Source organism: Coregonus clupeaformis, chromosome 21 (assembly GCF_020615455.1).
Source record: "Coregonus clupeaformis isolate EN_2021a chromosome 21, ASM2061545v1, whole genome shotgun sequence".
Taxonomy (NCBI): Eukaryota; Metazoa; Chordata; class Actinopteri; order Salmoniformes; family Salmonidae; genus Coregonus; species Coregonus clupeaformis.
This window is the reverse complement of record NC_059212.1, coordinates 872,529-896,407: the sequence shown is the minus strand read 5'-3', so window position 1 is coordinate 896,407 and position 23,879 is coordinate 872,529. Positions and strand designations below refer to the sequence as shown.

At 41.1% G+C, this 23,879-nt stretch overlaps 1 protein-coding gene across 1 annotated transcript in view; it reads right to left on the bottom strand.

The window, feature by feature from the left end:
- LOC121534849 (potassium voltage-gated channel subfamily A member 1-like) overlaps window positions 1-19,868 on the bottom strand; it is a 30,798-nt gene extending 10,930 nt beyond the window's left edge. Inside the window, exons 1-2 of the mRNA XM_041841440.2 lie at window positions 19,462-19,868; window positions 15,428-19,112 (exon numbers count right to left, since the gene is read on the bottom strand). Of these exons, the coding sequence (XP_041697374.1) occupies window positions 16,598-18,556 (1,959 nt within the window). The 5' untranslated portion in view covers window positions 18,557-19,112; window positions 19,462-19,868 and the 3' untranslated portion in view covers window positions 15,428-16,597. The remainder of the gene's footprint in view (window positions 1-15,427; window positions 19,113-19,461) is intronic.
- Window positions 19,869-23,879: the final 4,011 nt, after the last annotated feature.

The window sequence follows — 23,879 nt, the reverse complement described above, 5'->3', positions numbered from 1 at the left end:
CCTATTTGGTAAAAAACCAAGTCCATATTATGGCAAGAACAGCTCAAATAAGCAAAGAGAAACAATAGTCCATCATTACTTTAAGACATGAAGGTCAGTCAATATGGAAAATCTCAAAAACTTTGAAGGTTTCTTCAAGTGCAGTCGCAAAAACCATCAAGCGCTATGATGAAACTGGTTCTCATGAGTATTTACCTCTGCTGCAGAAGATAAGTTCATTAGAGTTACCAGCCTCAGAAATTGCAGCCCAAATAAATGCTTTACAGAGTTCAAGTAACAGACACATCTCAACATCAACTGTTTCGAGGAGACTGTGTGAATCAGGCCTTTATGCTTGAATTGCTGCAAAGAAACCACTACTAAAGGACACCAATAAGAAGAAGAGACTTGCTTGGGCCAAGAAACACGAGTAATGGACATTAGACCAGTGGAACTTTGTCATTTGGTCCTGAGTCCAAATTTGAGATTTTTGGTTCCAACCGCCGTGCCTTTGTGAGACGCCGTGTGGGTGAACGGATGATCTCCGCATGTGTATTTCCCACCGTAAAGCATGGAGGAGGAGGTGTTATGGTGTGGGGGTGCTTTGCTGGTGACACTGTCTGTGATTTATTTAGAATTCAATGCACACTTAACCAGCATGGCTACCACAGCATTCTGCAGCGATACGCCATCCCATCTGGTTTGGGCTTAGTGGGACTATCATTTGTTTTTCAACAGGACAATGATCCAACACACCTCCAGGCTGTGTAAGGGCTATTTTAGCAAGAAGGAGAGTGATGGAGTGCTGCATCAGATGACCTGGCCTCCACAATCCCCCGACCTCAACCCAATTGAGATGGTTTGGGATGAGTCGGACAGCAAAGTGAAGGAAAAGCAGCCAACAAGTGCTCAGCATATGTGGGAACTCCTTCAAGACTGTTGGAAAAGCATTCCAGGTGAAGCTGGTTGAGAGAATGCCAAGAGTGTGCAACGCTGTCATCAAGGCAAAGGGTGGCTATTTAAAGAATCTCAAATATAAAATATATTTTGATTTGTTTAACACTTTTTTGGTTACTACATGATTCCATATGTGTTATTTCATAGTTTTCATGTCTTCACTATTATTCTACAATGTAGAAAATTGTAAAAATAAAGAAAAACCCTTGAATGAGTTGGTGTGTTCAAACTTATGACTGGTAATGTACATATTGTCATGAATTCTACTTGTGATTTCAACTTGAATGTGTTATTGTGTATGTATTGTAATATTCATGTTTTTCAGTATCTTTGCCATGTGGATATCAGTAAAAACTTGAATTTGAACATCAGCTATGCAGGTGTCGGCTATCGCCGGTTAACGCTTGATCTGATTGAATCTAGGCCTTGCCAAGTACAGGCATATCCAAGCAGTGAACAAGAGGTAGGCCTATACAGTGTGTTTCACCATAACCTTACTGATCTAAATTACCTGTGAAGAAGCTGCCTACCCTGCCTTAAAAATGCTGATTTGTTGGTACCAATACTCATAGATACAACAACCTCATAGGCAAAGATGAATAATGACCAAGACCAAGGCACATCTTTCACAGATATAACGTAGGGATCAAATCCCTTGAGCCAGTGACACAGAGACTGTCTCATGAAATGTAGAATTGTCTTGGACTGCTAAGAATTCTCAACAGCCGCATTCAGATTCTTTGAATTAGATCTCTATTGATGTGGCTTGCATTTCAAGTGGATACAAACCGATATGGAGAGGATTGAAAACCTGAACTAATGGAGAGGATGCTGGCTGTCATGAAGGGCTTCAAGACAATCGAGAGACTATAATGGAAATGCTATGTACTGTAGTATGGAGAGAATTCAAACAGACAGCTTTAGAGACCCAACAGACACACGTAGCTCAGGGGGGGGGGACGTGCAGCCTTCGCTTCCTGCACACTGACACTAATCCAAAGGCTGGGGGATTCTTGCCTCACTCCCCTGCAGGCACTGCTCTCAGATCAGTCCTGACATTCACAGTCACACAAAGCAGACTATAAATATGCAGGCCACACACGCACACACAAATAATCAACATTCAGTTCACCATTCTCAAGCAAATTTTAAGCCCACAGCCCCCAATTGTCAGCTGAAAATATTCATACGTCGTTTTGCTACGGTTCATCTATTCAGATTTATCAGCAATGTACTCTTTACTGGCACGGTTGAGTGCCCACACAGACGCTGTTGTTTCTTTTTCTCATTGGCTGTGCTGTGCTGGTCAGCTGTGCTGGCCAAGGCAGCCCATGCAAACAAGCGTGGCGTATGTGACGGTTGTGGGCCTCAAGTTGATTCAAAGCGACAAAGGGGGGCACCACTCGGAAAGCACATGTGCAATGCACTGTGAGTCATATTACACCATGACAGACCATCACAGCGAATTAAAGGCATGGCGCTGGCGGGGTGGCGGCGGTCAGAAAACATCATTAATGCAAAGACGCCCTCGTCCCCTCTAAACAAGCTCTGTGCACATGGATGGCAGAACTGGCAAGAGCAGATCTACGAAATACAGTGTTAATGAGTGAATTCACTACAAGCCGACTGAGGGAGCTTATAGATCCACAACTCAAATCACTTCAGTTCCACAAAAGCTTTTTTGTTGGAACATTGCTGTGAGGTTGAAGAACCTATGTTTACACACTATTCTACTGGCTTACAAGTGGAAAGTAAAGCTGGCTACACTTGTGTCAGGTTGCTAGGCAGTGAGAAACGCCTCCAAATGTGTGTTTATGGGATGTAGGGAGATCATTGCTGGTATAATAGAAGTCCATAGCAAATATATGCCAAAGATATTGAAATAATAACAAATAATGACAGCTATACACAGTTATATATGTGCAATTCTACCATGATTTTGCCACATTGTACAAGTCGCAGACAACTTTTTAAAGGACCAGGGCATCCTTACTGGCACAGAGTGAGAGGTTCAACCATGAATAACTAATAATTATTTATGCACCAACTCACAAAGGCAAACAGTAGAATTACTTTGCATGTCTACCTTGTAAGCTTAGGAAGGATATACTACTATAAAGTGCCATATTTATAAAGTGTTGACAACCAAGTACAAGGTTTACACCTATTTGCTCAGTTGGGGTTCAAACACCTCCCTAAAAACGACTTACAAAACATCAAAATGTGAGGATTGCGAATGCACTAGCAGGACACCCTGCATCGTGTGAAACTACAGCCGAAATGGGAAAGTCCAGCTAGCGTGTCTGATTCTCAAGCCTCTACAGCCAAAAGGAGAACTAGTAACGTGTCTGTGACTCCCTAGCAGAGGAGAAATGCCAGAGTGGTTGATTTATAGCCTCACTTCCCACATAATAAATCACACAGATGCATCTGAAACAAAAATGATAACAGCAGCCATCTCTACCCAGACTTCCATCCCTCTTCTCCGAATGAATTTATACTGTCAATGACCTTCATCCATATGAGAATGATAAAGCCATTTGTTTCCAATGGATTTCAGCTCATGCAAATGATCTGTCCATGAATGTCAGAAGTTTAAATACACCTTAGCCAAATACATTTAAACTCAGTTTTTCCACAATTCCTGACATTTAATCCTAGTAAAGATTCCCTGTCTTAGGTCAGTTAGGATCACCACTTTATTAAAAAAAAATTAAAAAATAAGAATGTGAAATGTCAGAATAATAGTAGAGAGAATGAGTTATTTCAGCTTTTATTTCATTCATCACATTCCCAGTGGGTCAGAAGTTTACATACACTCAATTAGTATTTGGTAGAATTGCCTTTAAATTCTTTAACTTGGGTCAAACGTTTCAGGTAGCCTTCCACAATCTTCCCACAATAAGTTGGGTGAATTTTGGCACATTCCTCCTGACAGAGCTGGGGTAACTGAGTCAGGTTTGTAGGCCTCCTTGCTCACACACACTTTTTCAGTTCTGCCCACAAATGTTCTATAAGATTGAGGTCAGGGCTTTGTGATGGCCACTCCAATACCTTGACTTTGTTGTCCTTAAGCCATTTTGCCACAACTTTGGAAGTATGCTTGGGGTCATTGTCCATTTGGAAGACCCATTTGCAACCAAGCTTTACCTTCCTGACTGATGTCTTGAGATGTTGCTTCAATATATCCACATAATTTTCCTTCCTCATGATGCCATCTATTTTGTGAAGTGCACCAGTACCTCCTGCAGCAAAGCACCCCCACAGCATGATGCTGCCACCCCCGTGCTTCATGGTTGGGATGGTGTTCTTCGGCTTGCAAGCAACCCCCTTTTTCCTCCAAACATAACGATGGTCATTATGGCCAAACAGTTACATTTTTGTTTCATCAGACCAGAGGACATTTCTCCAAAAGGTACGATCTTTGTCCCCATGTGCAGTTGCAAACCATAGTCTGGCTTTCTTATGGCAGTTTTGGAGCAGTGGCTTCTTCCTTGCTGAGCGGCATTTCAGGTTATATCGATATAGGACTCGTTTTACTGTGGATATAGATACTTTTGTACCTGTTTCCTCCAGCATCTTCACACGGTCCTTTACTATTGTTCTGGGATTGATTTGCACTTTTCGCACCAAAGTACGTTAATCTCTAGGAGACAGAACACGTCTCCTTCCTGAGCGGTATGACGGCTGCGTGGTCCCATGGTGTTTATACTTGCATACTATTGTTTGTGCAGATGAACGTGGTACCTTCAGGCGTTTGGAAATTGCTCCCAAGGATGAACCAGACTTGTGGAGGTCTACAATTTTTATTCTGAGGTCTTGGCTGATTTCTTTTGATTTTCCCATGATGTCAAGCAAAGAGGCACTGAGGTTGAAGGTAGGCCTTGAAATACATCCACAGGTACACCTCCAATTGACTCAAATTATGTCAATTAGCCTATCAGAAGCTTCTAAAGCCATGACATCATTTTCTGGAATTTTCCAAGCTGTTTAAAGGCACAGTCAACTAAGTGTATGTAAACTTCTGACCCACTGGAATTGTGATACAGTGAATTATAAGTGAAATAATCTGTCTGTAAACAATTGTTGGAAAAATGACTTGTGTCATGCACAAAGTAGATGTCCTAACCGACTTGCCAAAACTATAATTTGTTAATAAGAAATGTGTGTAGTGGTTGAAAAACGAGTTTTAATGACTCCAACCTAAGTGTATGTAAACTTTCGACTTCAACTGTATGTGTGTGTGTGTGTGGGTGTGTGTGTGTGTGTGTGTGTGTCAGTAAAGTATTGGGTTAGCGTGCAGTAGGTCCCTGGTTTTATCCCAGTTACAGTTAGGCAGCAAACCCCCAAATATGCTATAATGTTGTCAGAAGTGGGATGGATGGCCGTGGTCAGGTATTTTACATGAATGTTATATGACCAATTAGGCCATGACCTTACTGAAGTCCTTAGATCGAACCTGGCTCACACGAGTGGCATGATCATTATTGCTTTTCCATTCCTCTTCATTACCACAACTCTGTCTGCCTATTGGATCCTATTACGCTGCGGTCACTAGACACAGCTTTTTTTGTAAAACCTTTGGCCACAAGTGCCTTTCCTGACCGCACGGCACTGCTGAAGCTCCTTTGCCTAATCTTACCATAACACCTGAGAACAACTTAATCGTCTTTCCTTACCACAATTGCCTACCACTGAAGGCCAATGTAATTAACAACCATTTGAGTTAGCGACGCCAGCTGGTCACAATGTACATTAAGCATAACTTATAGTAAATAAAGCATGGATGCCGCTTCAAGAAATTTATGGATGACCCACCTACACACATTAAGTAAAGAGTTCAGGTCAAGCAAGCAACTCATAAGACATGACACACATAAATAAAGTCAAATGCAAATGAAAAGTGCTTTGTACAGTCCATTTGGCGCAATAGTGAAAAAACGCATCTCATAATTATCTTGGGCCAGAAATCCAGTAAGCCAGGGAACGCTGCCCAGGCTTCTGGACCTGACTGAAACATTTGGACTTCATTAATGAGAGGGAGAAGGTGGCTGCAGGGGGATGAATAAGGGCGTGCTGTGAATGCGAACAGCTGAGAAAAACACATAAATTGTTGGTTTGCTCTCTTTCTTGGCTTATTCCATTGATTAGCTAGTTTGGGTTAACTGCAAAGGGGCTGGGAGCGGGTGTGCGTGATTAGCCAGTGTGATTGATTACACAATGATTGTTCACACAATAACTTTCTGGAATTTTCTGTTTGAATGATGTGGTCTCACCTAACTATCTTAAGACGAATGCACTAATTGTATGTCGCTTAGAGCGTCTGCTAAATGACTAAAATGTCAAATGAATCCGCTGCAGAATAAGTACCCTTCCCTCAATAATAGCATCTAACAGATGTAGCCCTTTGTAACAACCAAATGCTTTTGCTGTAATACTCTAGAACTTCCTAGAAGTGATCATATTAGTCAGAACCACAGGTCTCCAGTGGCTATCCTATTGCCAAGGAACCAATCTGAGCAGCATTACTTGATTGATGGGCAGTAAGGAAAGTCGATAAAGGAGTGAGCAAAGACGTTTTGAAAACCAATACAAATTTCAATGTGGGTGATAATAGTATTTATGATATCCCAGTCAGGAGCTAAAATACAGACAGACATGTATAAGGAGGAGGTCAATAGGTGCTGACAGTGCCATGTTCAGGAGCTTTGGGATAGTTAGGATAGGTTAGTTCCATCAGCCAGAGTGCAAAACACACACTACACTGATATACTGTTTCACTAGGCCTAGGGTAATACGGTTATTATTCCACTGTTATTACACCGTTACTCTAACCTTCCAATTCACAAAAGTTGTGGGGGATACATCTCAAAAACAAAACAAACCCCAAGAAATGCAGGTACACACCCAAACAATAACAAACACCCACTTCCTATGCGTCCATAACTGTGTGAAATGTTGCTGCGCTACATTGAAATGATAGCAAAGTGCCACATTTGAACACGTGGCATTGCAACTCTGAAAGTGTGATGAATAATGCAACCCCACACTGAGAGTTAAACCACGCTCCCCAGTCAGAGCACAGAAACCACTTAAGGGCACAACATGTAGCACATCAAAAAGGACCAGAAAAGTGATATTACGAGTTTCCCCGCTATTGCTGACTTGCAGTTGGATTTCAGACTCCAACCCACAGGTGCTGTAAATGCCAGATGGAGTCACAAAATAAATCTCTCGTATGTTAAGCGTTGTAGTCTGCCAGTGGTTTGTTTGGGGGAAAACTGCACTGTGTACAACCCTGACACATATTTTCCAAACAGAGAGTGAGAGTTGGAAAAACAGACTCTCAAACACTTAAAAATACACACACACACACGAACAAACTTTACTCCGACACACTATACATCAGAAAATTCCAGTCACGGTTGCTATGACAATGCTTACATTTACCACAAACGTTCTCCTCTGCAGCTTATTGTGGCCCCCAGTACCTTTGGGAAAGTTGTTTTTAACTTTATGCCTGGGAACGTAACAGTGGAAAAGCATAAGCCTCAACTGATTGATCAACTCTGAGTGCCCAATCTGGGTTCCAAAGCTACACCGGAGAGCCTGGTATACAGTTAAACTTTCCAGATGTTAATATTCCCAATTATTTCAATAAGCAATTTGGAAAATGACGTAATACTCAATGATGAAAGTATGAAAAGGTCATGTGTTTGAGCTTTTGTTGGCATATGTATTGAGAGAAAACCAGAACTGTCATTGAATTGAATAGGAGCTCTTACAGTGTATTACAGATCTTTATCCTTCTCTTTTGAACTTAAATTAAGACAAAGGTAATCTCGTGCCACAAGGTTCTCTCTGTTCTCTGTCATGACACCTCTTGGTGTGTCTATACAGAATAAAGATAGCTGGCAATGCAACAACAAATGGCATCAAGACAGGTTATTTTCAAAATACAAAATCTCTCCCCAGCACAGCAGGAAATGCAATCAGCTATTTATAGCCTCAAACGTGCAATTTTTCAGCCGGCACTCAAGGGAGGGCACAAAGTCCCAATTAATTCACCGGAAACTCACCAAGGCAAACAGTGAGATGACTAATGATAAAGCAGATGCTCAAATACAAGCTAGAATATTTTATTTTATCTCACAAGGCTGCCAATATCACAGCCTCGCAGATGTGCCGTACAACAAAGGTGTTTGGCCTTACTATTATTAGTATCCTAAACAATAGCAGTAAACAACAAATTAGCGTTGTTGAGTATACTATGCGTAATAGGCTGCGGGGAGGAAATTTGACAGTTTTTAAGTGGAGAATGTGGAGAATGGAGAATCCATACCGCCTGGTATGGCAACTCTTTGGCCTCCGACTGCAAGGCACTAGAGAGGGAAGTGCGTACGGCCCAGCACATCACTGGGGCCAAGCTTCCTGCCATCCAGGACCTCTATACCAGGCGGTGTCAGAGGAAGGCGCTAAAAATTGCCAAAGACTCCAGCCACCCTAGTCATAAACTGTTCTCTCTGCTACTGCACGGCAAGCGGTACCGGAGTGCCAATTCTAGGTCCAAAAGGCTTCTTAACAGCTTCTACCCCCAAGCCATAAGACTCCTGAACAGCTAATCAAATGGCTACCCGGGCTATTTGCATTGTCTGACCCACGTACATATTACCTCAATTGCCTCGACTAACCTGTGCCCCCGCACATTGACTCTGTATCGGTACCCCCTGTATATAGCCTCGCTACTGTCATTTTACTGCTGCTCTTTAATTATTAGTTGTTTTTCTATTTTTCTTCTTTTTTATTTTTACTTATCTATTTTTTACTTAACACTTATTTTTCTTAAAACTGCATTGTTGGTTAAGGGCTTGTAAGTAAGGATTTCACTGTAAGGTCTACACCTGTTGTATTGGATAATTGTTAATGAACAGCACTTAAGCCACTTTGTTCAGGATATTGCACATTTTATCATTTCTTTACAGCTCAGTCATTTTGTTAAATGCAGTTGTTTTGTTACTTTTGGAACATTGAAAGAGTAGGCCTAATTCTACATAGGACATAAGAGGGCGGTTTCCCCAACCCAGATTAAGCTAGAAATCTGTGTCCAGGAAACCAACCCAAAGAGTATTGTGTGCATCTTCAGTATTTCTTGAAATGCAGTGAAAAGTACAGTAGACTGGCTATGTGATCTGTTAATCGATGTCAAATGGTTAGAACGTATTGATAAAACCATTAACATCAATACACTGCAACTAACTATAGCACAACCAGCTACCAAGTATACAATCAAAAGCTGCTACGTTATCTGGAATTAAGGATTGAAGATCCCTTTATAAATCAACAATAAAGAAGAAACAAATAATACTTTGTCTCACATCATGTGTATGTTTATCTAGTAATTGCTAGATAAACGTAATTGCTGTATAATCATTTACTCTAGAGATCAATCTTTAATCATTATCTTTCCACCTGCAGGTGCAGCAGAGTTGTTTCTCAAGTATAAAAAAAGGGTAAAAGGATTATAGAAGAAAATAAGAAGTAAACCATTTGTTATTTATAAAAATGGAGAGGGAATTTTCCATCTCTGCCCGAGCAGTGTTTTAACGTGCCAGCTGTAGAATACCTCTGACGAAAGAGCAGAAAACCATGACTGTATAAAAACCAAGACTTGGCTTGAGGGAGAAAGGACTTACTGTTAGGGGCTTGAGAAGTAAACAAAATCCTAAAAGAGAACTTTGTCGTTACCTGCGTAATCCACCAAAAAAGTGAAAGCCTTCCCAAAATAATTCTGTGGATCTGGTCCAAATAAAATTAAAAGACATACAAAGCCCTTGAGCACTGACTGTTACTTTTTAAGAGAAGTAGCATGTTTTTGCCAGGGGGCATATCTGCAAGTCTCCATCAAAACCTCTGTGAGGAAGCCAAAACCAATAATATTTTACCATTCAAGGGCTTACTGGTACATTTTTATAAACTCAAAGACAAGGATAATAGTAAAGCAAAGGTTCCACAACGGCTCCTTAGGAAAATATATCCCAAACATTTATGGTTGGGGTAATGACATGTCTATGTTATCAGACGAAGCCATGAGAGACTCAAGAAGTAAATAAATAATTCAACGATGGATGTTATGACGTCAGTAATATAAAGTAAACAACAGCATTCTCCACCGCTCAGCAGTATTTCTGTAACTACGTACCGCGGTTGATTTAAAAACAGCTCCCTTTGACTCTGTACTAGACCAATTACAACCATGAGTTTCAACTTTTTCTTTAAAACGGCTAATTGATTTTGGGTAACACTACATTTAAGCATACTTTATAAAGGGTTTTTAAAGGGATTGTAAGTAGCTGATGGACTGTTCATTATTAATAGATAATAACTACTATTAGTCTCACAATTTGTCAATCACAATTTCAAAGAATGAGTATAGCTGTTTATTATAAACCACCTATAAACGTATAATACATAGTTTGTAAACCACTTACAAACCCTTTACAAAGCATACCTTGATGATGTAAAGTGTTACCTGGTTTGAATCATTTCACTTTGAGAAAATATGATTCTGCTTGCTTCCTTTGACCTAACCATATATTTGAACAAAACCACGTGGCATGTCAAGCACCATAACAATAAGGGTACTCTTTCATTTATTAGAATGTTCATAATTTTTACTAAACAGCAACTCCCATGCACTTTATGCGGGGGATACTGGTCTTTGTAGTCCTCCGGGCTGCCTTCTGAGTCATCAACAGCGAGTGGAGGCTCCTGTAGGCTGGCTCCTTGTGTACAGCACACTCACACACACACGCACACATGCACCAATACACCCCGGGCCCTGGAGCGCTAGCATTAGTCACTCCACATAAAAGCTTCCAGTCACTCCAAAGCAGGAGAGCACAGAGCGCGAGTGGGAGACTAGGTCTATGGGGTCTCCATTTATGGCAGCCATTTTGGCTCCACCTGGACTAAAGATGCCACTGCTTTGATTTTGGGAATAAAGGCTTACGTTTACATAAGCTGATCAATACAGAGGGAGGCTCTGATCACGTATCACGGCTCATCCAGGATTGATGATTTCAACGTCTATTGCGAGTGGCCTTGATTAGTCATGAATGAAAAATGTGTTTGCTTGATTACATATATCCCTGACTAGGAACATGATCATGTTGCTCATTACATTTCATTACATATGGTATCCAATGTAAAAACGTGTGCTTGTTACCGTAAACAAATCATAAACCATGATTTTACTTAGGATCAAATCATGGAAAAACAAACAAATTAAGTGTTTTACCTTCTTCGCATATATTTTCATTTCGTGGTTGGATTACACAAATAACATTGTTGCATTATCTAGGTCTAGGATCTATTTTGAAGTAACCCATATTTGTAATGTGTAACATGTACACTATAGGCCTTCATTATATCAACTACTATTCAAAACTCCATCTACTTTACCTTTTTACCTTGTTACTTTACCTGATTGTTCGACCCTGCGCAATCAATCTTGCATTTGAACACTACATGGATAGTTTACACTGTACAGCTCATGTGACGTTGTTCGTTAGGTGTTTACGGCAACCAGCGAGACCCTGCTTACTCATTCCTTCCTTATCTCAACGCTCCGTTCAAGACTCCAACAGCTGATGACACCTCTGGAGCCACTAAAGTTTACCAGCAGGCCGCTAGCCTTCCAGCCACCAGCCCGTTTCGTTTTACGGTTGAACAGCTGTTGCATTGCATTAAATCTCGAGCTTGTTAATACACTACCACTGCATCTCTGCAGGGCCTTCGCTTGCACCCCTAGGGACAACCAAGTCTGAGTAAGACTCCATGTGACAACTCTGGGAAGTGCTTACCTGTCCAGCGGTGTGCCAGGATTTAATTTCCTCCTGCCCCAGTTACATGTGTGACTCCAAACTTGAGTCAATTCTATGGACTATATACACACTTCCTAGCTCCACTCATTAACTCTACAAAGACTCATAAAGACAAAGACTCATACTCTACAAAGACTTGGTAGCATTGTTGTGCCAATTTATGTCACCTTACCATAAGTCATGCTTTTTCATTACTCTGTAATAAGAGTGTAACTACTGTCGTTACACTGTAACATCACGCAACAACCGTTATCTCCATACATGTGAGTCAGGAAACCCTGAAACCTTACACTAAAGCATATGTGTAACTAGCAACATTATCTACATGTCTAGAATGAGGTAACATAATCGACTCCTACGCGCAGTGTCAGATTAATTCAGCTCATTGGAAAGATCCGCTTTGAGATTTTGTTTTGTTAACAAAGACTCGGGTTGCTATCTTTCAATGGAGGCATATTATGTAACTTCAACATTGAAACCTCAAGGGGGGGTTCCATTTACACAGAGGTTAGTCTCCTAAAGCTCCCTTGTGTACATTAGTCAATCTCTTCCGCAATTGAGAACTACAGTAGGACTGTTTCCATACAGATCAGCCTTTCAGTTTCCATGCACACACAATATTTGTGTAACTTGGAATTGCAATGCAATACGACATAACATAGGCTATACATATGTCAGAGGGAGACCCAGACACAGTGCACATGTCCAAAGAGCCCTCTGTAGCTCAGCTGGTAGAGCATGATGCTTAAAACGCCAGCATAGGGGGTTTGATTCCTGGTACCACCCGTACGTAAAATGTATGCACAAATAAAAGTATTCAGACCCCTCACAAAAAAGGGCAGGTATTGGTAGATGGTTAACAATAACAAATCAGATTTTTAATATATTTTTAAGCATGGTCTAGTTAATAATTATGCTGTGCATTATGTACTAAACCACCCAAACCCCTCAAAGATACAGTCATCCTTCTGAACTGAGCTGCAGGACAGGAATGAAACTGCTCAGGGATGTTATCATGAGGCCATTGGTGATTTTAAAACAGCTACAGAATTCAATGGCTGTGATGGGAGAGAACTGAGGATGGATCAACAGAGTGAAAAGAAGAACACAAATATATAAAATACAAATATTCCAAAACATGTATCTTGTATGCAACAAGGCCGTAAGTATGCAAAGCCCTATGTTTCGGGCAAATCCAACACAACAAATCACTGAGTAACTGTCTCCTTATTTTCAAGCATGGTGGTGGCTCCATCATGGTATGGGTATGCTTTACATTGGCAAATGCTGGGGAGTAAAAATAAACGGGGCTAAGCACAGGTAAAATCCTAGAGCAAACCTACTTCAGTCTGCTTTACACCAGGCACCTTTCAGCAGGACAATAACCTACAACACAAAGCCAAATCTAAACTGGAGTTGCTTACCAAGAAGACAGTGAATGTTCCTAAGAGGCCAAGTTACAGTTTTGACCTAAATCTGCTTGAAATACTATGGCAAGACTTGAAAATGGCTGTCTAGCCATGATCCCCAACATTTTGGCAGAGCTTGAAGAATGTTGAAAAGAATAATAGGCCAATATTGCACAATCCAGGTGTGTAAAACTCTTAGAGACTTACCCAAGAAGGCTCACAGCTGTAATTGCTACCAAAGGTGTTTCTAACATGTACAGTATGGACTCAGGGAGCTGAATACTTATGCAATGACTATTTTGTACTTTAAATTTTTCATTAATCTTTAAAAAATGTTAGAATTTTTCTTCCACTTTGACATTCCAGAGTATTTTGTGTAGATTGTTGACAGAAAATGTAAATTAAATCCATTTGAATCCCACTTTGTAACTCAATGAAATCCAAGGAATCTGAATACTTTTGCAAGGCACTGTAAGTTGCTTTGGATAAAAGCATCTGCTAAATGGCATATATTATATTATATTATACTGTATAATATAAACTGTACTAGAGAAGGCCCAAAACACAAATGAACTATGTTTTTGCATCAGAGCAAAGTTTGTACCTATTATTCTCCCAAGGGAATAAAACATAAAAGGGGGAGATAACTTTGTGCAAAGTGAAGTGTTTTAACATTTTCGATCAGATTTGACCCACTCTGTAGATTCACAGAATATTCCACACATACAGTACGTAGCTTCAGTTAGACTGGTTGTACATACAGCCTCAATGGGAAAATGCACTAGACCAAATACAGTGTACACAAATTGACTTGACCGGGTCACCAAAGGTCACCTATAGCAACAGCCATCCAAATGAACACTGTATCCTTTGAATTGATGCCTGGAGATGAGGAAACCCCATGAAAATCTGAAAATGTTACACTAATTTATCCTACTCATCATATTTTTATTTATTTATTTATTTATTTTATTTCACCTTTATTTAACCAGGTAGGCCAGTTGAGAACAAGTTCTCATTTACAACTGTGACCTGGCCAAGATGAAGCAAAGCATGAGCTGAGTGTATGGTAACAACTGACACTGCAAAGACTGTCATGCACATGACATCAGAGGTCAAACACACTCATAATAATGTAAACTTATGTCATTTGACTTAACATTGCCATGTGATGTCCCAACCTCTTTTTAACCAAGCTTGATGGCAAGCAGCATCTGTAGCTGGCACAGGCTTCCTGTTTCGTTGTCATAAGCCAGGTAGTATAATGTTTTAAGTTGAAATTGAAGGCATTGATGCCATGCTGGGGAAATGGTAAACGGATGTTGAGTAACCTTTTCGATGAGTATTTGCTACACATCAACTTTTTAACATAACTAATTACAGTGTATTGATGCAGTAACAAAACACATTGAGCCAGCTAGCTGCTTTGTGAGTCTGGATGTACAGTTTCAAAAGAACAATGAATGCCAGTGGATGTATTTGTCTGACAGGTGTTGACAGGTTTTCTGGATAAAGACCCAGAGCTCTGAGTGCAAAGAGTATACAAACATTGCTTTGTACAACTCCGTTTTATATATTTCATTATTATATTAGGCAGAATGTCAGCGCCCCAAAAGCATAGATGCTGTCAACATCAAGAGTGTGTGTTTGTGTGTGTGTGTATTGGGGCTGTACAACCAAGTAGTTTCGGGTGACTAACTAAATTAATGCAATCAGCAGGGTAGTAGTGGCCTGTGCAGCACATTATTGTTTGTTTTGATACAGTTGGCCTAGTCTATTCATATTTAATGGGATTACTATTGTCAATGGAATAAGTGCATAAAGTTATCCCTTTACACATGCACATATCTTACTTTTTAGAATGTTGCATCATTGAATATAGTTAGAAATGTATGTATATCCTACTATAAAATGTGGGTGTAGTATGGAAGTACCTGACCTGATTCAAAAACATGCAGCAAGCAACTAAGTCTTTCATCAATTACTTTGGAACATCTCCAAATGGTTCCAGAGTGCCTCACATAATGTGTATGGTGACTGTGTGTGTGTGTGTGTGTGTGTGTGTGTGTGTGTGTGTGTGTGTGTGTGTGTGTGTGTGTGTGTGTGTGTGTGTGTGTGTGTGTCATGCTCACATACAGAAAACCACATCACAAAAATGTGTATCTGTGAATGGTGATTGTATTTAAAAGGTGAACATACCTTGGAAAACAACAGCCTGCTGGAGATCTTGGTGCTTTCTGGGATGACCAACAAGACCTTCCTTTCTCATATTAGAGAAATGTGCAATAGGTCCAGCGAACAAGATATTAAGTTCACAAACCCAAAGTTTCCACAATGACAGTCATTTTTTCCCATATAGGTTTCCGTCAACGTCCATGTAAAGGGATATTGTCAGTTAGTTTGAGGTGGTTTTAAAGGGACGGGGTTGTAGTCGCGCAAGATCTCCGTGCAGGACCTCCCGTGACAGCCAGTGTGGAGCAATTTCTAATGTCAGTCTGCACAGTCGCTAGTGTAATTCCTGTGCTTCACCTCGGTGGTCGGTCAATACAAGGCTTTATTTTGGCCTAAGCGTTACAAAGAATGTCGTTTGCCAAGCGTCTCACTTGTTGACCTCAGTGTACTGCCATTGCCGAGCATTTGGAAAGAAAATAGGTATCATGCTCATTTACTCAAGAATCTCACACATGATTTAGCTTTTTCAATGTTTCCGATCGATATTGAATGATTATTTTATTGTGTACACAGAGGGGTTAGACCTACACTGAAACGCAATAAGAATTGATTATTGTTCATAATATAAATATCTCAATACTCTTTAGTCAAACGAAGGGTGTCTAGGTTGCCATATGGCCTACAGTTTCTGTCTCTCAATATAACTTCCAAGTCTATCTCTCTTGAAAGTCAGCGACTCAAACAAGCTTTTACAATAGTGCAAACTAGGCCTACTGTAAACGTTTACTTTATCGCATAACAGCAAAACAATATCTATATCTCCCCTTCCATTATTGACAAATGAAACTCATAAAGTGCGTATGCATTAGCATGTCTCTTCAATATTTTCGATTTCATTTGTAGGTTTACGAGGCCCAGATAGGTAGCCTATATCTGATATCATCGGTCATAATAGTTATAAAGCTTTTGATTTGGTCGTCTAATTTCCGATGCTTATATTCCTCTAAGCAGTCACATGGCAAAATAAAACACCATATTTGAGCTTCCCAAGATCTAGCTAAATATAAAGTATGTGTGTGCGTCTGTCTGTGTGTGTGCGTGTATGCGCGCAAGTACGCACTTGTGTGAGTCTGACCACCTATGTGTGTGTGATTTGACAGCATATCTTTCTTCACGAGAATAATCATTTTTTTGTCATCACACGTCAGTCTGTTGTGACTTTGAACTTGTACTGTTTTTCCTGCCAATGTCTGTCCCATTTCCTTTACTCGGGCTTTTGTCCACCCCACACAGCGACTCCGTTACCCCCTCTTCCATCTCCATGTACTCCGCTTTATCACCCAGCGAAGAGCCTGAGGGGGACCCTTTGAATTTTTTTAGAAAGTTGGGGAAATAGGGGCAGGCAGGTGGTGGGGTTTCAACAACCGGTGGCGAGTCTGCTTCATTATCAGTCTCCCTGTGGTAGAAGTAATTGAAGTTGGATACAATGACGGGCACTGGAAGAGCTATGGTTAACACACCCGCTATGGCACAGAGCGAGCCCACTATCTTGCCACCGACAGTTATTGGTTTCATGTCTCCATATCCGACCGTGGTCATAGTGACGACAGCCCACCAAAAAGCGTCCGGAATACTTGTGAATTGAGACGCGGGTTCGTCTGCCTCAGCGAAGTACACTGCACTTGAGAACAAAATGACACCAATAACGAGGAAGAAAATCAGAAGCGCTAGTTCCCTCATACTGGCGCGGAGGGTATGTCCGAGGATCTGCAGTCCTTTGGAGTGCCTGGAGAGTTTAAATATGCGAAAGACTCTGACAAGGCGGATTATTCTCAAAATTGCAAAACTCATTGCCTGGTCCCCTTTGCCTTGCTGTTGAGCAAGATCTGTGCCGAGCGTGATGAAATAAGGCAAAATGGATACAATGTCTATAGTATTCATAATGTTTTTAAAGAAATCAGTTTTACTTGGACTTGCAAAGAAGCGCACTATAATCTCAAATGAAAACCAAATTATGCATACCGTCTCCACAATGAAAAATGGGTCGTTAAAAGGAGTCTGTCCATGGGGTTCTGTCGAATTGTCTCGTGGTTTAAGGTATTCTTTTTCGTCCCTGAACTCTGGCAACGTTTCCATACAGAAAATGACTATTGATATAACGATGACTAAAACGGATACGACTGCAATCCCTCTCGCAGGTTGTGAGCTCTCTGGATATTCAAAAAGAAGCCAAACTTGGCGTTTGAACTCGTCCTCTGGTAAGGGTTTCTCTTCCTCTTTGACAAAACCCTCATCCTCCCGAAACTTCAGCATTGCCTCCTCCCCGAGTTCATAGAATTTCACCTCCTCAGAGAAGATGTCAAAAGGTACATTTTGGGGTCTCTTCAATCGCCCCCCTGACTGGTAATAATAAAGAATGGCGTCGAAGCTTGGTCGGTTCCTGTCAAAAAAATATTCATTCCTTAGAGGGTCGAAGTACCTGATTCGTTTGTCCGGGTCTCCCAAAAGAGTGTCAGGAAACTGCGTGAGAGTCTTAAGTTGAGTTTCAAACTTTAGCCCGGACACATTAATAACAACTCTTTCGCAGCACCCATACTCACTGTAAACATTTTCGTATCCTGATTGGGGACGTCTATCTGTGAGTGAGACAGTCTCTTCATCATCCATATTACAGAGAAAACTGGAACTCTTGCTTCCCCCGTCCTCCTCTTCTCCGCCTTCCGCCTCGTCCTCCTCTATCATATCCTCCTCAGATCCAAGTAGCGCCAACTCCGAGTGGCGCAAATCCCCACCGAGAGTCTGGCGACTCCTTCTCCAACGTCCTACGCCGCGTTGCTTTTTCCTTTCTCTGAGAACCTGCTGCTCAGACTCATGGTGGTGCTGCTGTGGCTGTTGCGAGGAGGAGGGGCGCAAGGCGGTACTGCCGCTACTGTTGTTGGCATTTGATGAGGAGGCGGTGCGAGACTGATGCTGCTGGTGGTTGTTAAGGAGATGGCCAGAGGACTCCCCTCCCTCTCCACTTGCTGCACCTTCAGCAGCGGCTGTTGCCTGCTGTACCTGTCTCTCCCTTTCGTGCTCCCTTTCTCGTGCGCGAGCATACCCGTAAGGCAGTCGAGTTTTGCACCCATTATCTGCACCTATCATGGCAAACTCCATTTTGAGGAGGGTGTAAATTCAGTTGCCAGTGAATGATATAATCCCTTTAGCGACGACTCGTGTAGGCCAATGGAAAGTAACAAGTTGTAGCAAAGGGCGCACAGGTTGGTTGATCCGGCTTTGACAGATAGCAGGCACCTGTTATTCAGTGAGGCGTAGATGAGTTAAGAATGCATAATTAAAGGTCCATTTTGGAATATAGTTCACGTTGTCTTTGACATAAAACACATTAATATATTTTTGTAAACGGATTCCTCATATATTTTATGACATCATTATTACAGCCAAGTGAATATAGGCTGTGGATGTGTAGGCCTTTTATACTTTTCAAATGTATAGCCTATTAAATCACCAGATATTGGACAATATATTCACAAAACCACCTCATGTGTCCCTCAGGTGGTTAACTCCAGTGTGAGTACTTGCAGAAATACGGCATTTTTGCCTTTTCGTGGTCCCTCCTGGTTGCCATCTTAGGTGATGAGAAAACCGGCCCTTTTATCCTGTACACCTTCAGTGATTCTGAATGACTTTATTCCTCTGACGTCTTCAGCAGCTGCAAGGGAGAAACAGCAGTTCGATTAGACAACCTACAAATGTATGTATTCAAATGCATGTCCCCTGTTTGGGCGATGCATGCACTATAGCCTACGCATCACCAACTTAAGACCAGCAAACACGACAACAAGTCTAATAATAACAAGAATTATAATGACAATATTTATAACACCAATTAGTAATTAATCATAATAATAATAACTAACATGGCAACAGGAGACAACGCATGATAACTGCAACATTAGTCTGTGTAGTTAATCATAAACATTCCTTCAATTACGCAGGAAATTGTGTTCACTCGGTAAAAAAAAATACCCCACCTTCATTCATTTAGACAATATACTTACATTTGATAAAGGCCGAACGAAATCGTCTCAGCACCTTACAAAATATGCTGTAGGTGAGGATGCAATTCCTTGGTTTGCCCAATTTCGCGTCTTGTTTTGGGATATTAAAATCCCTCGACGTATCCAACCGGCGAACATATCACCTATACATCTGTGTTCGATTGCACTCGAGGGATAACACTTTTTGGACGCGTCTAGACGTTGTCTTGTCTCAATTCAACAGGATCTATCTATTGAGTATCACCCCCATTCCCGAAAAAATATCCAGCGCTGCATCGGTGCTGGCAGCAAAAAAACATAAATCGCAGGTCCAGCAAGTATCAATAGCTCAGCCTGGTCAATGAAGCTGCGTCGGAGAGAGGACAAATAAAAGTTTATGTTGATATGTGAAATAGCCCACGGCTAAGTCGGCGCATCACACATCTGTCCGTTGCCTCTACCTCCCCTATTTCCCATTGTGCGTGTTATTGAGGAGTTGTGCCTCGTCCAATCGAGCATGTGCCGCAGCGCAGGCAGAGCTCGATCATCCCCCAGTGGATAGAGCGGGTCACTACGCACCTCAGCCACCACCACTTATAACACTGGGATGGTCAAATGCAATTGTTGCCACCTATCAAAGGTAACCCTCCAAAATGCCATTGATGTCATTTGACCGTCTACTATGCAACCAGATCGAAAGACACATGGGGCACAGGCATGCTGCACCTGATGAGCACCTCACCTAATAACATCTCAAAGCGAATGCAAATAAAAAAAACGAATAAAACAGACACAACAAATAAATAAAAAATGGAAAGCAAATCTGCTTCAGATAGAAGTAGAGGCAGTTTTTGACCTGTCTTCAAAGTATTGACCTAATGGACTAGTTGCAATTAACTTAGGCCTACATTTAGAGAATTTATTCATTGAGTAGAATAGTATAGAATATATACTTTATTGTTAATTTGGTTAGAACGGAAATGTCTGCCTTTTTCCCAATACACCCAGAAACATGCTAGAGAGGCAAGGGGTCAGCCTTCTTGCAGTGTGCAAATCAGTGGAGGCTCCTCAGAGGAGGAAGGGGAGGACGATCCTCCTCAGTGAATTTCATAAAAATAAAAATGGTAAAACATTAAAAAAGTTATCATTTTTAGATAAAACGATACTAAATATAATCACGTCACCAAATAATTGATTAAAACACACTATTTTGCAAAGAACGTCTACAGTAGCCTCAACAGCACTCTGTAAGGTAGCACTATGGAGTAGCCGGAGGACAGTTAGCTTCCGTCCTCCTCTGGGTACATTGACTTCAATACAATGGTTCTCACCCACTTCCATAGACTTACACAGTAATTATGACAACTTCCGGATGATGTCCTCCAACCTATCAGAGCTCTTGCAGCATGAACTGACATGTTGTCCACCCAATCAAAAGATCAGAGAATGAATCTAGTACTAAAAGCATAAGCTACAGCTAGCTAGCACTGCAGTGCATAAAATGTGGTGAGTAGTTGACTCAAAGAGAGTGAAAGACAATAGTTGAACAGTTTTGAACAAATTAATTTATTCCAAAATGAAGGATAAGCAAGAGAGAAATATACAGTACCAGTCAAAAGTTTGGACGCACCTACTCAGTCAAGGGTTTTTCTTTATTTTTAATATTTTTTACATTGTAGAATAACAGTGAAGACATCAAAACTATGAAATAACACATATGGAATCATGTAGTAACCAAAAAAGTGTTAAACAAATCAGAATATATTTTAGATTTTAGATTCTTCAAAGTAGCCACCCTTTGCCTTGATGACAGCTTTGCACACTCTTGGCATTCTCTCAACCAGCTTCATGAGGAATGCTTTTCCAACAGTGTTGAAGAGTTCCCACATATGCTGAGCACTTGTTGGCTGCTTTTCCTTCACTCTGCGGTCAAACTGCGGTCATCCCAAACCATCTCAATTGGGTTGAGGTCGGGTGATTGTGGATGCCAGGTCATCTGATGCAGCACTCCATCAATCTCCTTCTTGGTCAAATAGCCCTTACCCAGCCTGGAGGTGTGTTTGGGGTCATTGTCCTGTTGAAAAACAAATGATAGTCCCACTAAGCGCAAACCAGATGGGATGGCGTATCGCTGCAGAATGCTGTGGTAGCCATGCTGGTTAAGTGTGCCTTGAATTCTAAATAAATCACTGAGAGTGTCACCAGCAAAGCAACCCCACACCATCACACCTCCTCCTCCATGCTTCACGGTGGGAACCACACATGCGGAGATCATCCGTTCACCTACTCTTCGTCTCACAAAGACATGGCGGTTGGAACCAAAAATGATGACTCATCAGACCAAAGGACAGATTTCCACCAGTCTAATGTCCATTGCTCGTGTTTCTTGGCCCAAGCAAGTCACTTCTTCTTATTGGTGTCATTTAGGAGTGGTTTCTTTGCAGCAATTCGACCATGAAGGCCTGATTCACGCAGTCTCCTCTGAACAGTTGATGTTGAGATGTGTCTCTGACTTGAACTCTGTGAAGCATTTATTTGGGCTGCAATCTGAGGTGCAGTTAACTCTAATGAATTTATCCTCTGCAGCAGAGTTAACTCTGGGTCTTCCTTTCCTGTGGCGGTCCTCATGAGAGCCACTTTCATCATAGAGCTTGATGGTTTTTGCGTCTGCACTTGAAGAAACGTTCAAAGTTCTTGAAATGTTCTGTATTGACTGACCTTCATGTCTTAAATTAATGATGGACTGTCGTTTCTCTTTGCTTATTTGAGCTGTTCTTGCCATAATATGGACTTGGTCTTTTACCAAATAGGGCTATACATTTTACATTTACATTTTAGTCATTTAGCAGACGCTCTTATCCAGAGCGACTTACAGTTAGTGCTACTGTATACCACCCCTACCATGTCACAACACAACTGATTTGCTCAAATGCATTAAGAAATAAAGAAATTCCACAAATTAACTTTTAACATGGCACACCTGTTAATTGAAATGCATTCCAGGTGACTACCTCATGAAGCTGGCTGAGAGAATGACAAGAGTGTGCAAAGCTGTCATCAAGGCAAAGGGTGGCTACTTTGAAGAATCTCCCATATAAAATATATTTTGATTTGTTTAACACTTTTTTGGTTACTACATGATTCCATATTTCCATATGTGTTATTTCATAGTTTTGTCTTCACTATTTTCTACAATGTAGAAAATAGTAAAAATAAAGAAAAACCCTGGAATGAGTAGGTGTGTCCAAACTTTTAACTGGTACTGTATATAGAGATCGATTGTAATTTTTTTCACTTTCAGTTTCACTTACTTAGCTAGCAAATGCAGCTAGCTAGTTTAGCCTACCGAAACACCTTGCTCAAACAGAGGGATGCTATGTTAGCTAGCTGGCTATGACTATCCAACACAACACTGGAGCTCTTCCAAGTCAAGTTAAGCTTTTGTTTTTACTAATTTATTGCCACCAGGGCCCACTGGTGTAACTGCTTACTGACTGTACACAGTAACGTTACTGCATGATTGTAGCGGGCTTACTAACGCGTTAGTTCTATTAGCTATGCTGACTATGACGTTACTTTAGTTAATATGGTGACAACGATATAGACTGTGTGTAGCGGTTTGGCTTGGAAAGTTTTTTCGCCTGGTCACATACAGCTGATGTGTTGTGCATTGAAGTGAAGAGGTGAGAGGAGGAGAGCGTATGGATGCGAGAAGGAATACATTGTGGCTGTGTGTTTACGCGTGATCAGGGGTGTATTCATTCTGCCGATTCTGTTGAAAAACGTATCTTAAACGGAAGCAAACGGAACAAAACGGGGATAAACATACTTGAATTTGTCCAATAGAAATGCTCGTTTGCAACTGTTGGACTAATGATTACATCCTATATCAGCTAGATGCAGGCAAGAGTGTGCAAGGCGATATTGAATGTCACTGTCTGTCCATGTGTCACTGTCTGTCATCTCAAATCTGTCTCTCGACCAGGCTAGGTTGTAGCAACCTCAAGATGGGTATAGGGAAAATGTGAGTATCATGTAGTAGCCTAAACCTATCGCTGTTACATTGAACTGGATGAACGGAATATGAATAACAGTCATCCAATATGCTGTAATAGAAATAAGGCCATGCTCATGAAAAAAAAAATTGTCCGCCCTAATCTTAAACAGCACTGACCGCCACTGGAGCAAATGTATATTATGCCAGCATTCTCTAAGGCCAAAGTCAACCTGATGTTATGGTAACTGTATACTGATATTCTAATGTGCTATTATTGTTGACATCGATCCCTCTGATGTCAACAACTACAGACCAGTATCCCTTCTTTCTTTTCTCTCCAAAACTATTGAGCGTGCCGTCTTTAGCCAACTCTCTTGCTATCTCTCTCAGAATGACCTTCTTGATCCAAACCAGTCAGGTTTCAAGACTGGTCATTCAACTG